Source organism: Diadema antillarum, unplaced genomic scaffold, assembly GCF_040938485.1.
Source record: "Diadema antillarum isolate AM-2024a unplaced genomic scaffold, OU_Dant_1.0 seq00000807_RagTag, whole genome shotgun sequence".
Classification (NCBI taxonomy): domain Eukaryota; kingdom Metazoa; phylum Echinodermata; class Echinoidea; order Diadematoida; family Diadematidae; genus Diadema; species Diadema antillarum.
Window position 1 is genome coordinate 667,274 of NW_027271688.1, and position 16,084 is coordinate 683,357.

Genomic DNA, 16,084 nt, shown 5'->3' on the forward strand with positions numbered 1-16,084 from the left:
AAGTACAAATACATGAATTGATGAATTGATTTCATGAATTTGAATTGATACATCCCAGTGCATGTAATCAATTGAACAGTGAGTGTATATCAAGCTAGAATACGTGACCGTATATTCTAACTGTAACTTCTGTTTACGAAATCTTCAATCTTCAAACCACTTGTCGACTGGTGAAGTAAAACATCTGCCTACGTAGCTGTTGCCGTCACGTCTTATTGGCGTGTGGGCAGGAAGTTAACGAGACGTTCCATGAAAGTATTAACCTCGTTCAAATAAACTTTGAGATGCGATGGCAAGTTTAAATGTAGTCGTGCGACTTCTTTGTCTCTCCCAAAGTATCTCCCTCTCTCACTAAACCACACAGGCACGCATAATGCAGAGAAGCATGAGAGCACGCGCGCACACACACATACACTCACAGTTTCTCGCACACACCCACGCATCAGATATCAATAAAGAGTGAAGAAAAAAAATCGATCAGATGGTCTTGGTGAGAAGATCTGAGGCATCTTGAAAGAATACAGTGAAGGTGTTTTTAAACGCAGGCTAAGAACTTACAGAATCAGAAGGCATTTTCATGTGGAATAGTACGCTTAAAATGCAACAAAGACTGACACAGACTTGATATATTGAAACATAGTACTGGCGATACTCCTGCGTGATCGTACTTGACCGATCATTTTTTTTTTCACGAATGTGAAGTCACTGCTATCGCCTCGCGGACATGCTGTTACAGCTCACAACCTCTTTTGGTCGGAACCGCATATGGAGGAGACAGTGTTAGAAGAGACAACAAGTGTTTGCCCACTTGTTTGATAAAATCCAGAAAACTGGATAAAAAAATAACCGCAATAGACAAGGGTTGCATGGTTTGGGATATCTCTCACTTCATGAATCAAAAGGAGGAAAATTTCCGCAACTATATTCGTTTCTTTGCTGCTCTATTGAGGATGGAAAAATAAGTCTAGCCAGGCAGTATGTCGTTTATGCAAGATGAGAATGCTGCCATGACGTCTGATGACATTACCCCAATCCCAGCCGCGTGGATTTTAGCGTTCATCTCGGGGGTATCTCTGTTCTGCAACGCGCTGAATCTCCTCATCATTCCAACACTCAAAGAGCTCGCCGACGCTACCAAAGTTTTCTACGCGTCACTGGCGATCATTGACCTCGTCTTTACACTCCTCATCATCGTGATGGTTAAGCCCTCCCTCACGGGCGAGTGGGAATACGGAAGACTGATGTGCAAGGTTAGTGGATTTCTGATAGGAATAACTTCCGGCTCATCTGCGACTGTGGTGGCCCTTTTGAACGTAGATCGCTTTGCATTCATTATCAAGCCCCTCCATTACTCGAGGATTGTCACCACGCGGCGGTGCGTAATTGCTGTAGCTGTTATGATTCTGTTGCTAGTCTTTGTCGGCGTTGTGGAACACGTCTTCGCCGGCGACTTGTTCGACATCGTACGATTTCGAGAATTCGGAATATGTTTGACGGACAACCGGCATCGACGATTTTTGCCCTTCACCATCTTCAATTTCGTGATCGGATATTGGTCTCCGGCTTTGGTGATCCTCTGCCTGTACGTCGTCATCCTCCGGACGGTGTGGCGACATTCGAAGGTCATTGCTACCCAAGAGAGAATCGTTGACCAGTTGATGGCAAATGTAGTCGAATGTCTGTTGTTCACTCCGCAGGAGCGTTATCTCCTTTCGAGAAACGTAGCGAAAAAGTTCGGCTACTGCGATCCGAACATCGTCGACATCTTAAGTCGGTCGCGATTGCCATATCAATCACAGGATCGTTCATCCTCTCTTGGTTGCCGATCACGATATCCGAGACAATACAGCCGATTACTGGTCGCCCGGTAGCCCGAGGTTACCAAATCGCTTTCCTGTATCTCGCATGCTGTAGCACCTGGCTAGATTCTCTCGTCTATTTTGTCCTCAACAAAGAATACAGGAGTAATCTGAAGGAAATCTTACGAAGAGCTAAGACGATGTTCTTATTTCTCTGTTTTGTAAAATGGAGTCATAGATTTAAAGTGAGTAACGATGAAGACACTTGACAGATGGTTACAATTGAGACAGTCCGTGGTTTATACAAGCGTTACACACCTGCAAATCATTATCTATAACAAAGGGCAATCATTTTTTCATAAATAGTTGATTTCTTTCCTCATGTGTTTAAGTGATGAGGGTTTTACACCGTAAAATACAGCGATACATGTATAAGTGGACAGGAGTTTATGTGACTTGAACTTTCAACGAACAGCTAGTCAAATGTGACTTTGGGGAAATCATGGAGCAAACATGGCAAATTTTACAGTTTTGCTCGAAGGCAGATGCCCTTTGTTTTTAAGAGTATGCAGCGAGTAATACCCTCCCTCTGCACTCACTGAGGGCGAATTGAATTGAATGGAAATATGATTTTTTTTAATGTGGTCACTCGGAAAGCAATGATGCTTGTATTTGTAAGCAAGCAACTTCGGCGTCGACGGCTTTTAGTCCCTTCGGAGGATGATGGATAAAGTTCCTCGAAGCAAAACCCCTCCTGTCGAGCTCTGAGCCACAATAGGTTAAAGGGACTGTACAGTACTGGTTGAGGTGCGGATTCAGGTTTATAACATTCCTAAGTGAGATAAGGAGAAACCTCTTATGAAATATGAAAGAGCATGTAATTTTAAGAAGGATTCAACGTTTATTTGATGAAAATTGGTTTTCAAATGGCCGAGATATCCAAAAAAGTGATAATAATAAAAGGCGACAGGCCACGCCTTTTATTAGGATCTCTTTGTTTCACGTTATTTTTGGATATCTCAGCTATTTCAAAACCGATTTTCATTAAATAAACTTTTGATGCCCCTTAGAATTGCATGCTCTTTGACATCTCATAGAGTGGTTTCTGAATATCTCGCAAAACATTAAAAGCTAAATCCTCACCTCAACCAGAACTGTACACACCCTTTAAGTGCAAATGCGTTAATCAATATTGTGTTTTGATTTAGACAAGATGTTGTTCACCGATGTATGATCGGTACATGGTCGTGATCATTCATTCTTTCAGCAGCTAAGCTTAATTGTAGGCTCTAATGGTTTGATTGTATTATGTGCCATGTTTTAATAACTGCTTTAAACACTGCTATTTTCAACTATATTGTTTCTGCCATATTCTTACTCCTTCATACTGTGTTTGCAAACTGTGTTTTTTTTTCTATGTTTCATGAAATGCGATTTTATATTTATGAACTCGAATCGTACAGGACCTTGATGTGAAACATCGTCTACTTGTTGATCTTGTTATCATGTCAAAATATGTTGAGAAAAAATATGTCGAAATAAATAATTTTTCTCAAACTGAAACATTTATGCAACTTAATAACTTTGTCGTCACTTGGTCGAACGGAAAACAGACTGCTGATAAATTAAGTTCTGACACCGATTACAGAAAAACGTAATCATTGTTACATATATAACTTGCCGAGTGCGAAATATGGCTCTCGACAAACACTGAACCATGCACACGGCTGCACATTGGATCACATGCTACCGTTTGATGTGATGTTAATTGGACAGATTAACCCCCCTCCCTGCCCCTCCATCCTCTATGGCGAACATTCAAAACGTTTCACATATCTACCTCCATTTGGTTAAGTTTGATCGAACGCCCTGGGTCTAATAATTAGCCTGACATGTTACGTGACGTCTAGAAGCTTGTCGCCAGATTTTGGCAACGATTCTTACAGATGATGCAGATTCGCAATAAAATGAGATGTGAAAGGGATAGCCTAAAAAAAAAATAAGCAAGAAACAGAATTAACTGCACTGAGTTCCTATACTAGTAAATTGTATCTTCAGGTAGCATTTCCTGTCATCCGCATTCGAAACATCTGATATCTCAGTCTCCATACTCGTTACTTATTTCATCTTCCTCATTGAGAGTGACTAGTCTGTAAATCAGTATATGAAGAGCTTGCTTCCAAAAGGCTCTAAATCCATTGAAAATGGTGGATTTAGCGCCTTTTGGAAGCAAGCTCTTCATGTATGATTATACACATGCACTATTCTACACCCATACGAGACCTATTTCCATGACTGAGTCACGATGACTAATCCCGGTCTAAAGGAGAATTATCCCAAGAAGAACGTTGGTATAAATCAGAGCAGGAGGATAAGAACAGCAAATCAGTAAAACCATTCACGGAATCGCATCTGAACGTAACCTTTCACCTTATATAAAGAGTGAAGCTCCAAATTTATCCTGAAAATATATGAAATTTTGCATCTGAATATCCAATCGAACTCTCTGATCAATCAGCTCTAAAATGTCCTCGTAAAACCAAAGTAAACGCCATTTTCATAGTCGGCTCTTCCACAATCGGGCCCGATATTTACTGATGGCCTTACGCAAACATGACGGTATACCACTTGTCCCACAGCTCGCACTAATTCAACTTTGATTGGGAGCGAGTGGATTTGTGTTGCTCTTGATGGGTGGAAGCTAGCTTGACACGCTGTTTGATTTCAACATCCTCTCTGCAGAGTGATCAGAATGGAAACTTGATTGCGTGTACTCTAAACGTGATCTCTCACGTTTCTCTGTCGGGAATGGGAGGGGGCAGAACAAAACACAGAAATATGGCATGAACTATGGTTTTCTTTCTTTTTTCATATGTTTCATATCTATGGTACAAAACAGGAAAAATAGTAAAGACAACGAGATACATCAATATTATAGTACCTTTGAATACTTCCATTTGAGAACATAAGGGTATAGTGCTTAATCTATTCTCTTGGGCTTTAATCTACTACTGACCAGCGATTCCTCCTCGCTCTATGGCTGCGTCCTCCCCTCCCCGTCTTATTCTGTCATCCTAAAGATATCATCGTGCATGAGCTGGCCATTAATCGTGACCACAGTGCTTCCGTAAGTCATTATTATGCACAATGTATCTACGGAACCACCATCTACAGTTTATTTTCCTCTGAATTATTATAACAATGTATGATTATTCTCGCCGTGCCGTCCAATAATTGTGCAAGCCAAACCTGACATCGCACCGCAGGAATCGTTAGTTGGTCACGAAAGAAAATAAATATTAGCACACTTCAAAGGGACATCACCACATGTCAAAAATCCCATCCAAGTCTTGTGGTATTCTTGGGGTCCTCGATGCAATTCAAAACGTTTGCACAACCGTTGATCATTTTGGTCTTTCTTGAGCTTCAAGAAGATGCATTCATCGAAATGTAGTCTCTCTGTGGCTTTAAATTGCTCTTGTCTATTCATAATGATTACTTTCCCCATATATGTGTAATCATATTCTGTTATTTTTGTGTGTGCTTGTTTTGTTTTCCATGCTCCGTTGATGACTGCCGATACGTCGTGCCCTGGCGCAAAATATTTCCCTTTGTAAACAGTGGAGATTCCATTTTATTCTATAGACACCGTGTAAGTGCTCCGTTTCCGTATACAGCAATATGCATGCACCAACGAAACACACTCGCAAAATTCCAAGGTGCCAAGTGAGAATTTAGAGAAACACTGATGCAGAATCTTTTGCTCACTGGAATGTGAAGTTTTCTGATGATTTATTTGACACAACATCTTATCACTTACAGCAACGATGGAGTGTACAAGTGTACTTCACAAATAGAGAGCGTTGCAATTTCAAGACCAATTTTGACACTTGCGTGGTTTAAAAACTGGTCCATCATTATTTTCTCCATGTCCTGTGAAATAAACTTGCACAAAATTCATCATTGTGAGCGACGACTGAGAACGTCTCAATTGGTGATAGATATACAGTCACGAATCGCAATATTAACCAATAAACAGATACTAGTAATGTCATAAATAGAATACAATCGATTATGCACGATAATACATTTTACATGTACAAATAGGTATCATAGCTATTGTCAAGACTGTAAGTTTATATCAAACGTCAAATGCCGCGGGTCTATAATTGCACTTTACCACGTATACAATAAGATTAACAACCATTCGTCTGACACATGTTACAGGCTAAATGGCCACCGCTTGAACCCTGTTCACACTGTACAACTTACCTGTTTATGTATTGATCGTTAGCAACATTGTTCATGTGTTTGTTGCTTTGTTGGTTAATGTATACGGACAATGTGTATCACCAAGGTAAACGTCAGCTTGACGTAGTGGCAACTGTTGAACAAAGTGCGCGTATAGATACTCACATGACTTATAATTAATGTAAGCCTTATCTTAACGAACATCATTAGACACATAAAACACTGTTGAAAAGAGGAGACGCGACGTGATATGCATAGGTGAGTTCTGGTTTAGATGTAAAATAGATTACTCAATCTTTGTACTGCCACTCTGACGTGTAATACTGGTTGTAATTTCATGTATAATACTTGCATGTACATAAAAGACTTTTCCCGAGGACATGTACTACGCCGTATAACACGAGTCAAAATGCCAGAGCTAAAGTAGAATTATTTGTTACTTGAATACCAAGAATATAATACATAAATCCATGAAATCAATTTCTACGTGTTCACTGGTTTTCTTTTTATCATTATTTCATACAAGTTACTACAGAATGATTTTATAGGCGGTGAGACCTTAATGTAGTTGAGGTATGATCCGTTTACGGAACACGTTTCGAATCGTCGGTTTATTGAAGCTCTGTTGCGAAGAATCGTTAAGACACTTACCAAGGAAAGGGCTTGCTTTTTTTATTCCATTCATACTCAAACATTTAAAATGCATTCAAAATAACAAAAAATTGAGCAATGAATGTTTACAATTTAAGATGGAATAGGAATGTCAAATGTCGTTTTGAGTTGTGACATACTTACTTTCCTTAAGCGGGGTTCCCACTATCACGATTGGCGCCACGATTGAAATCGTGGCGCCAATCGTGAAGGAATCGTGGTGATCTTATCAAATCTTATCAGATCTTGACGTCAGTCGTGGCAATCGCATTAATCGTAGAAAAAATTTGGACGGTTCAAAAATTTTCTACGATTAACACGATTAATTGTTGATCGTGATCATCGCATCAGGTTGTCTTGGATCGTATCAAAACGCAGCAAATCTCATCTAATCGTGCTTCTTAATCGTGTTGATCGGGATCGACTTTTTCACTTCCCTCCTACTTATATGTATATGTTTATTCTTCTTTTGTTTTATATTTGCCCTTATTTTGCTCCAAGATCGTACATATTTTGTATTCCGCGAGTATTAGATATTTTTATACATATCATTATTATTACTATACATAGTTTTACCATAACACAGACGCACAAAAAAGGGAGTTCCCCGTAATCAATTTGGGGTAATTTTTTAACAAACAAAAAAATAGCAAAACTAATACGACTGTGGTATGTCTGCACCTATTGACTAAGGTCAGTATAAAAATGAGAATGATTTCCTGAATCGTGCATGAGTGAGCACACATCAAAGGCAAATTTGATTACTTTTTAGAACTACTTTTACTTTTTACTTTTTTTGTTGGGTTGTTTGTTTGTTTGTTTGTTTGTTTGTTTGTTGTTGTTGTTTTTTATTTTGGTGGGGGGGGGGTAAAGTATTGTTTCTTGTGTATTGCATATAATTATCAATCGCTGTTGTTGTTTCATCATCCATCATTTGACCCCTTCACATCTATTGTGACACTTTTCATGTTTTGTTTTTTGTGGTTTCGGTTTTTTAGAGGAAAATAGCTGTGTCTACTCTCATTAAACTGCAAAATCCATTTAGTTTAAGATTGTTGTCAGATAATGCAGCTAAGATCTAGCAACCCATGTCAAGTGAGCATAAGAAAGAGTAGTTGTGTCTTCATTGAGTAAGCATGTACACTTTAAAGATGGAGCATAAACTGCAAAACTGTACGGTTGATATTGAATAGAAGAGGGCTGGCACAATGAATCCTAAAACAACACCACTGAAACATTCACCGGAAGCAGAATGTTTCTCACACCCCACGAAAACTTTTGTGACTTTTGAAAAGTGACCATTGTCACTCATACATGACTATAAAGATCACTGTCATTTTTCACATAGAGGTTAGTTAATAAGTGTAGCAACACCCCAGCGAAATAATTTTGCTTCAAACTTATTTTGTGTTAAAAAGTGACTTTATTTTAGGTGAGTTACTTCTCTGTTGTGTGTATATCGGTTTTGTTAAATACTGTTAAATAAAACTATTTATCAAGCCAAACCCACCAAACTTTCAATACCCCATGAGATAACGACATTTTGAAATACAAAGGCATATATACATACTATGCGAATATGAAATCAAACACATAAGCAATACTATAAGTTCGGTCAACTTTCTTATACTGAGCCAGCATTCAAAAAGATCCAATCCTCTTTTTTAGCTTCCATTTCATCATATTTTCTTCATGTGTTTCAAAGGAAGGCGAACACCTTTTGTCTTTATCTTCTTCTTCTTTTTTTTTTTTTTTTTGGGGGGGGGGGGGGAGGGGGGGGGGGGGAGAGGGGGCAATGATTTGATCTTGCGTATGCAGTTTTTATTTTATTTTTTTTTGGGGGGGGGGGGGGGAGGGGGTGATGAGGACGAGCATGTCGATTCAATAATCTTTAGGTTGAATTAGAAGAGGGATTTTCTGACGTTGTGGCTGGCCTAGGCGCTGCTTTCTCTCTGATGATAACGTAATCGTCATTCGCAATATTGCAAAGGTCACGTTGTCATCATCCTCAATCAGTCAACCCTTGCCATCATCAATGGTTGTGGATAAATAGGCCTAATCACTCTTCAGAAGTTATAGAAATAATGAAAGACATTGTCAGTCGGACTATAATATTCCCATTCGGGTCCAATCGCGCCTTAAATCGAGTCGCTTTTGATCCCGATCGTGAAAGATATCGTATCTTATCTCAACAGCCCGCATTGCTTCGCGGTATTCGTACTAAAACGTATCAGAACATAGCTGCACGCACCAGATCGGGGATCCCGATCGTAATGATCGTGTTAGATCGAAACCAATCGTAGACTCAATCGGAACAATCCTATTGGGTCATATTTGAATCGGAGACCACATCGTGATAGATCGTATTGCTTAAAATAGCCCAATCGTGACCATATCGCATCCCAGCGGACCAACACGTATTGACTCGCATAACCTCGTATCCAAACGTGAAATTTCAGACAAGTTCAACAAATTTTCCACGATCAGTTACGAATGTCCAATCGTGGCGTTCGCAAAGGATCGCACGATAGTGGGAACCCCGCTTTACCAACGTATATTTTCCTTGAATTTGCTAAAATAGTATAACTGTGGCTGGCCATTCATTATTGTCAATCCATGAGTGCGACACGGTAATGGATTCACATCGTTGAAGGTAATAACTCATTACGTCTAATTTCGGCAAATCAGGAACCTATCGGTAAATGTGTCTGTGATGACGTGCAGTGTATGAAATTAATTCTCTGCTTCTGCGATTGGCCTGATCTTATTGGCTGCCTCGATGACGTTTTTGGTATCCACCGTATCTTCGAAGGTTTTGTTCGGATACTCGTAGATGAGACCAGTGTCGCCGGGTCCGACGACGAAAATGCCCCCTAGAGTCCAGCCGTCACCTGTAGATGGTATAGGAATGGTTACAAAAGAACGTATCTGCTGAAAGTTCATGTCATGTATTGCATCTTCACTGTCAATGTCATAATAACGAGTAGCGAATGCTCTGATCCTCTTCCATTGTTGACCCATCTCATATTCTATACTTTTCATTGTATCAGGGCTAATTCTGCAATTATCGACGGGCTGAAGGCCGCCGCACACTATACGACTTTTGGTCGCACGATTGACAGACCTTGAATCCGAAATAAATCATAGAATAGCCTCAGAATAAACACGTTTGTTTATTTCAGATCCAAAGTCGCTTTAAGTCGTGCGAAGGATAGCCGTATAGTGTGCTGTGGCCCTATAAACAAAGCTATCCGGAGTTTAACCATTATTGTACATTTGTATTACAAGAATCTGAAATCCCTATGCCCTGAAGACATTTCTGTGCAACGGCAACGCGGTACGTGCCCAAGCAGTATATCGATTGACGTACACATTTTATAGTACACTGATTATCATGGAGGTAAAATTTCTTGCCGAAGTATACAAGCTACAAACGTAACTGTATCATACAGGTATACTGAAAGGTTAGCCTCAGAATTAAGTGCGTCATTATATCTGTTCTCTTGCATCAAGATGTCTTGCATGGCCGATTATCAACTGCGATGCTTGATTTAATCAAAACGGTGTCCTACGGGCAGTCGCCTTGTACCCCTTTAACATGTTTCAATGCTCTATAAGAATTCCATCGCTACTTTGAATCAAAGGACACTTCAACCGAGAGCGAAACTAGGACTCCTGATTATTATTATCCTCAGACTCAAGTCCATTGCTAATATAATGTCTCCCCTTCGTCAATACACAATGAATTGATTTGCTAAAACAATCGAGCACAGTAAGACTCTGCGTCAACGCAAACTGTCAAATTATCACACAATGTCTCTCGTCGAGTGATGGAAGCGCATGATATTGCTTTCCCACATCGATGCAAGTCATGAAGCAGATTAATTCAACTATCATAATCATTAATTGGGTTGACGTCTTACCTTTTAAGTTGAGGGGGATTCCTTGCTTTCTGTACTTCCACCCCATAGAGAAGACACCTTTGTGGAATATGTCGAAGAACCCCCTCTTTCGAAACTTCGGCCCATAGAACTTCATCTGTCGCGGAGGGAACGTTGGAACAAAGTGTATCATTTCTTTTGGTAAAAATCTCTGGGACGTGCTTATGTACAATGGTGCTCTAAGGAAATCAAATACTAGTACGATGTGTACGTGTACCACAATATTCATACACTGTCACTTGACTAGTAATGTAGTGTTGATCTTTACAGCATCTCGTAGAATAAACCATGTAATGTGTACTGTTATGAGTTTTACCTCGATTTCGTTTCTGATGTCGAATTAAGTAAGAATACACGGAAACTGTTTCGCGTAAAATGATATTTCTACACACACACACACACATGCACAAGCTCATATCTTTGACAATGATGTGACTGTCAATCCACTGTTGTTGTCCACTTTGTCTTGTCACTGATGCATCATGAACATATAAACGTCTATACCCTTGAAACTCTTTGATGTCTTCTAGAGACCCTTTGATTTCGCTTGCAATCCCATGGGATTACGTATACACCTACAAAATCATGATAAGTTTTAATGAGCAATGTGTACCTCTGTATCAAGAAAGACTTCTCCGTCGAAGAAAGGTAGGAAGTCCTGGTAACCCAGAGATTCCCGGAGGACAGCGTACAGCTTTATGCCTCGCGCGTCCAGCTCGGGCTTGAGAGAGGAAACCGTACGGGCTTCCTACCAGAAATCACAGGAATATAAGCATAATTATGATGGAATCATGCGTTGTTCACAGATTCGAACCGTGAAGGACCAATGTTTACAACCTAATTTCTTTCTTGATGCTTCCTATTTTAGTATGTCATACAAACACAGCTGCTAATTAACATTTTCCTTGTCATAACTTTTTCGTTACTATTCTCCATACATCACATCAGAATAACGATCATAAATTCTTCAAGTCATTTATATCCAAATCTTATACATGTACGTTTATCCACTGTTATACTGCTGATGCAGCTACAACAACAACTACTACTACTACTACTACTACTACTACTACTACTACTACTACTTCTACTACACTACCTACGACGACTACTACTACTACTACTACTACTGCTACTGGGGGGTGTTTCATAAAGCTGCTCGTAAAGTTACGAACGACTTACGAGTGACTGGTGATCAGTTCTTGTGCTGAATATGGAAATTCTGATAAGTAGCACATCAGAACTGATCATCAGTCACTCGTTAGTCGTTCGTAACTTTACAAGCAGCTTTATGAAACACCCCCTGCTACTTCTACTTCTACTATCACCACTAGTATTACAACTGTTTCTATTCTACTAATAATAATAACAATCATAATTCAGTGCAATCCTCTTGCTTAAGGGAATATACTGAGAACTCTAAAACTGATCTCACGTTCAAAGGCCTCTGCCGAAATCATTGTATTCGAAGTCTAATATATGAATTGGTGTGCTCTCACTGGTGTGTTGTCACTGTAACTTTACTACCTATACTTTTCTTTTTCTTTCAACTTCTCATTGCGTTTCTCTCTCCCTCTTTACTTCCCCTTCATAGGTAGTATAATCACCATCTCCTTCTTCATATTTTCTTGCTCCTTTCTTAAAATATCTTCTTGTTTGACATTATCATTAATAGCAGTCGTTGACGTTCTCGCGATTATATGCTACGCACTCACCCCTTTGCACAAGGATCATCCAGGCCGCCTCACCGCCAGGACGACTGCACCGCTTTCCCGCCACAGATCCTTGGCCTTGAAGAGCTGCCTACCCTTCCCCGTGCCGCCATCCCCGCCGTCTGACTCGAGAAAGTTGAGATGAGTGAGGTTGGTGTTGCCTAGCAACTGGAGGGTGGCATCTGCTAGGTACGGTTCGTTGGCGCGATCCGGTACGGCAGAGGACGCAGATGCCGCCATGGCTTGTTTCCCCAAGGCTCCGGTGAGCGGGGTATGACTGTATGATGTCAAAGAAGGATCTGAAAATGCAAGTGAAATCGACGAACTGTTCAATAGTTAATAGGAGGAATATAGCAATGCCAAATCACACTTGAAACGGTAGTAGCTATCTTATCTGAGTTTCAGGAGAGCATCGTATAACATTTTAAGTCATACCTTAGGTATGGTGATAATGATTATACAAGCATGATTTTGACTACTGATATTGTATGAAGAAAATCATTATTCCTGCATGGTTACTCCCTGATTTCTGTATTTTGTCATGTGAAATCGTTATCTATAATACCTCACATTTCTCTGGTTTTCGTTTGTTTGTTTGTTTGTTTTTACAGAACACAATACAACAACAACAATATGACATGGTAGCCCTGAGTAGTACCGACAATGCTGCAACAATGTTCTTCCACATTTTTGTTTGTTTGTGCGTGTGTTTATTGTTGCAGTCATGTACTGTATGCGTAGTCTGTATAGGCCTACAGACTACACATTACATGATTACAATGTGTTATCGAGAATAAGTTTTAACAACGCAAGACAGTACGGCTCGTACCGCTAACTCACTGCCCGTGTAGACTGAACAGTCTTCCATTTACACAATTATACGAGTATTATCCAAGTTAACGTGGAATTTAAAATTGCACAGCTACAATAAAATTACAATCATCATCACCTGCTGGATATGTTCAGCAAACACTATCATGACTCCCCGTACGCGATAAACAAGACGAGATCTCATCAGCCATTATTATCCTGACTAAAAACGAGTCAATTTGCACGAAAACTAAAGCGTCGTTACGTCTGTAATAAATGGTACTGGATTCTCTGAAAGAACCTATCGGCAACTTCTAAACACACGCTTCTCTGGCACCTTATAACGTCGCCTCCATGCACCTATAGAGCGTTTACACAATGCATTCTTTCCGTATTGTATTACACGCCTCTGTTCGCACCGCGACTGACCTGCAGTCTGTTCAATGAGGATAATTACATTGCACTGACCTATCAGAAGTGTGTCCATAATTGGTTTATGACGACGCCAAAACCCGCTGAAAATGAACAAGATACCCATCACCATCTATATAGGCCCTATATAATACAATCAACCTGTCGTACTAAAAACTTACGATACCTACCTTTGTTGTTCTCGGAGCTACTAGTAGTCGGGTGTTATCCAGTGCTGCAAACGGCAGGGAATGAAGGCTGATGATGAGTGTCTGTGGCACACTGTTCGTCGATTGTTGCGTCACAGTGTTCAGGCATCAATTCTTCTCAAGAACGGAGTGGTATAAGTACCAGCAGAGAAGTTCAAAGATCAAGTAGTACACGTCAAAAACCATTAATTATACAGATTATAGGGCCTACATGTACCTAGTCCTATATGCATATGATATACTGATAATTTTGGTAGATAGCATAGCTGGCTGTACATTAGGCCTATTATATGTGCATGCATATTATGAATGCACCTTAATAACATATCTCTCTTCCCCTCCCCTCTCTTTCTATCGATTTCCTGTGAAAACAATAATACGATCAAAAATAGTTAGGCTACATAAATTGACCCTGGACATATACCCGCGTGTGACTGCCTATTTCACTTAAGGGAACCAAAGCTCAAATATAAATGTGGGTTGAGTGAAAACAGCAATATTAGTATATAGTTTGAGGAAAATCGAACAATCGATTCCAAAGTTAAAAGCTGCGGCACCACCATCGCTTGATTCGAAGACGACTACACTTCGTTACATCATTTTGGACAACAATATAGAGAAAATACAAGCAGAATTCCATAAAATTTCATTTTCATGAAAACTACACATTCCATCCACTTGTCATTGACGTATATGTTAAGGGTAATTGCCCTGCTTTCTGAATGAGGTAAGTCGAGTGCTGTATAATTTTCTTTATATTTACATTGTTGTCCATACATTAAATAATGAAGTGGAGTAGTCTCCTTTTCGAGCAATGACTGCCCCGAAATTTTAAAAAAATTTGATCGAAAAACTTTTTGATCGATTGTCGGATTTTCCTCAAACTTTCTCTGATGTGTTCTACCAAAATTTGCTGCTTTCACTCAATCCACATTTATGTTTGGGTTTTGGTTCCCTTTAAGTAAGAAAATCATGCACGTACACATGCATATGAATGGACATGTTAAAATTGAAATACCGTCAAATTGCAACTCCGATATTCAACTAAATAATCCATCCAGTCATTCTAATATTGAAAGATTTACTTATATTCATTTGTATATTTCACTATTTATGTGCATTGCGCATGCAGAAATGATAAAAATGATGATAACAATCATGGAAAATGTAATTAACGCTTAAGACGAAAATGTTTAGAGGCACTCTACAATTAACAAAAGAGAACAATGTAACATATAAATTAACTACGAATACAAATAATCCACAATGAATAATCATCGGTTCTGTTCTTGAAATAAGCGGGTTTTGAGTTTCTTTTTGAGAATGCCAGTGGAGAAATAAGTCGTCAACATAGACCCAAATTCTTTGACATGAAATAAGAAAATAATCATTGTGCGTGGGTATAAATCACTCGCACTATGTGTGTGTTTAAGTGTGCTGCATAGAGAGAGAGAGAGAGAGAGAGAGAGAGAGAGAGAGAGAGGAAGGGAGAGAGACGCAGAGAAATAAATCCCTTCGTATATTATAGGCCTACTAATAGCAGAAAATGTATCAATAAGGAAACTACTGCACTATAGAATTCAATTATCTTTAACAGTTAACACAATAAGTTGGGCCGGTTGTAGGCCTACTTTCAATATTTTGTAATCCAACAAGAACCGTTTCGTCAAATGTGTGCTTTGTAACATTCCTATATAGGCCTATTTCTCATGTATAAGTCAACAGATCGAAGTCGACGTGATGCATAATATGCGACGACGTTAGGTGTTATATACACAACATCCGATCGCTAGTTTGTCTCTATTGTCGTCTAGCGATCTGCGAAGAAAATAATGCATTCCCGCCGCCTCCCATTTCTGCCCTGTCTTTTAATGTCATTTAAAGACTTGGAACAGCATGTGTACAAAATCTTAGATGTTAGATTCTTTTATCAAAATGATATGTCGCGGATTTTTAATCGTTTTATTTCCACTCTTTTTTTTCCAACAACCTGCTCCACCCCTAAAAAACAACAACAACAACAACTCTCTTCGTGCCTTGCACGAATATGTCATCAACGGCAAAGTCAAGTTGAAATAAGCATCACAGTGCCTGTATGTTATGCAGCTTACCCCCAAAATTGAAGAAAAAAACCTGTTCGGAATGATTTATTTGATTAAAAGAACAAAAAATGATGCATATTTCAATCGAACAATACCTTGCTTTATGGTGTACCAATCTAGTCATATATCAACATATTATGAAAGTCATTATCATGGACACAAAACCAGAATTGCATGACAAGGGGTCTTCACGCCTGA

At 39.4% G+C, this 16,084-nt stretch overlaps 1 protein-coding gene and 1 long non-coding RNA gene across 2 annotated transcripts; one reads left to right on the forward strand and one right to left on the reverse strand.

The window, feature by feature from the left end:
* Positions 1-977: 977 nt before the first annotated feature.
* Positions 978-1,871, forward strand: LOC139739585 (allatostatin-A receptor-like). The gene has a single exon (XM_071650189.1). The coding sequence runs from the start codon at positions 978-980 to the stop codon at positions 1,869-1,871; it is 894 nt and encodes a 297-aa protein (XP_071506290.1).
* Positions 1,872-9,460: 7,589 nt separating this feature from the next.
* On the reverse strand, positions 9,461-11,384 carry LOC139739564 (uncharacterized). The gene is made up of 3 exons (XR_011711517.1): positions 11,256-11,384; positions 10,625-10,739; positions 9,461-9,592 (listed from the first exon to the last, which is right to left on the reverse strand). It is a non-coding gene; the product is annotated as an uncharacterized lncRNA (long non-coding RNA).
* Positions 11,385-16,084: the final 4,700 nt, after the last annotated feature.

What these genes read in the sequence shown, in the direction of transcription:
- LOC139739585 (XM_071650189.1), top strand. Translation starts at nt 978, where the DNA reads ATGTCGTTTATGCAAGATGAGAATGCTGCCATGACGTCTGATGACATT.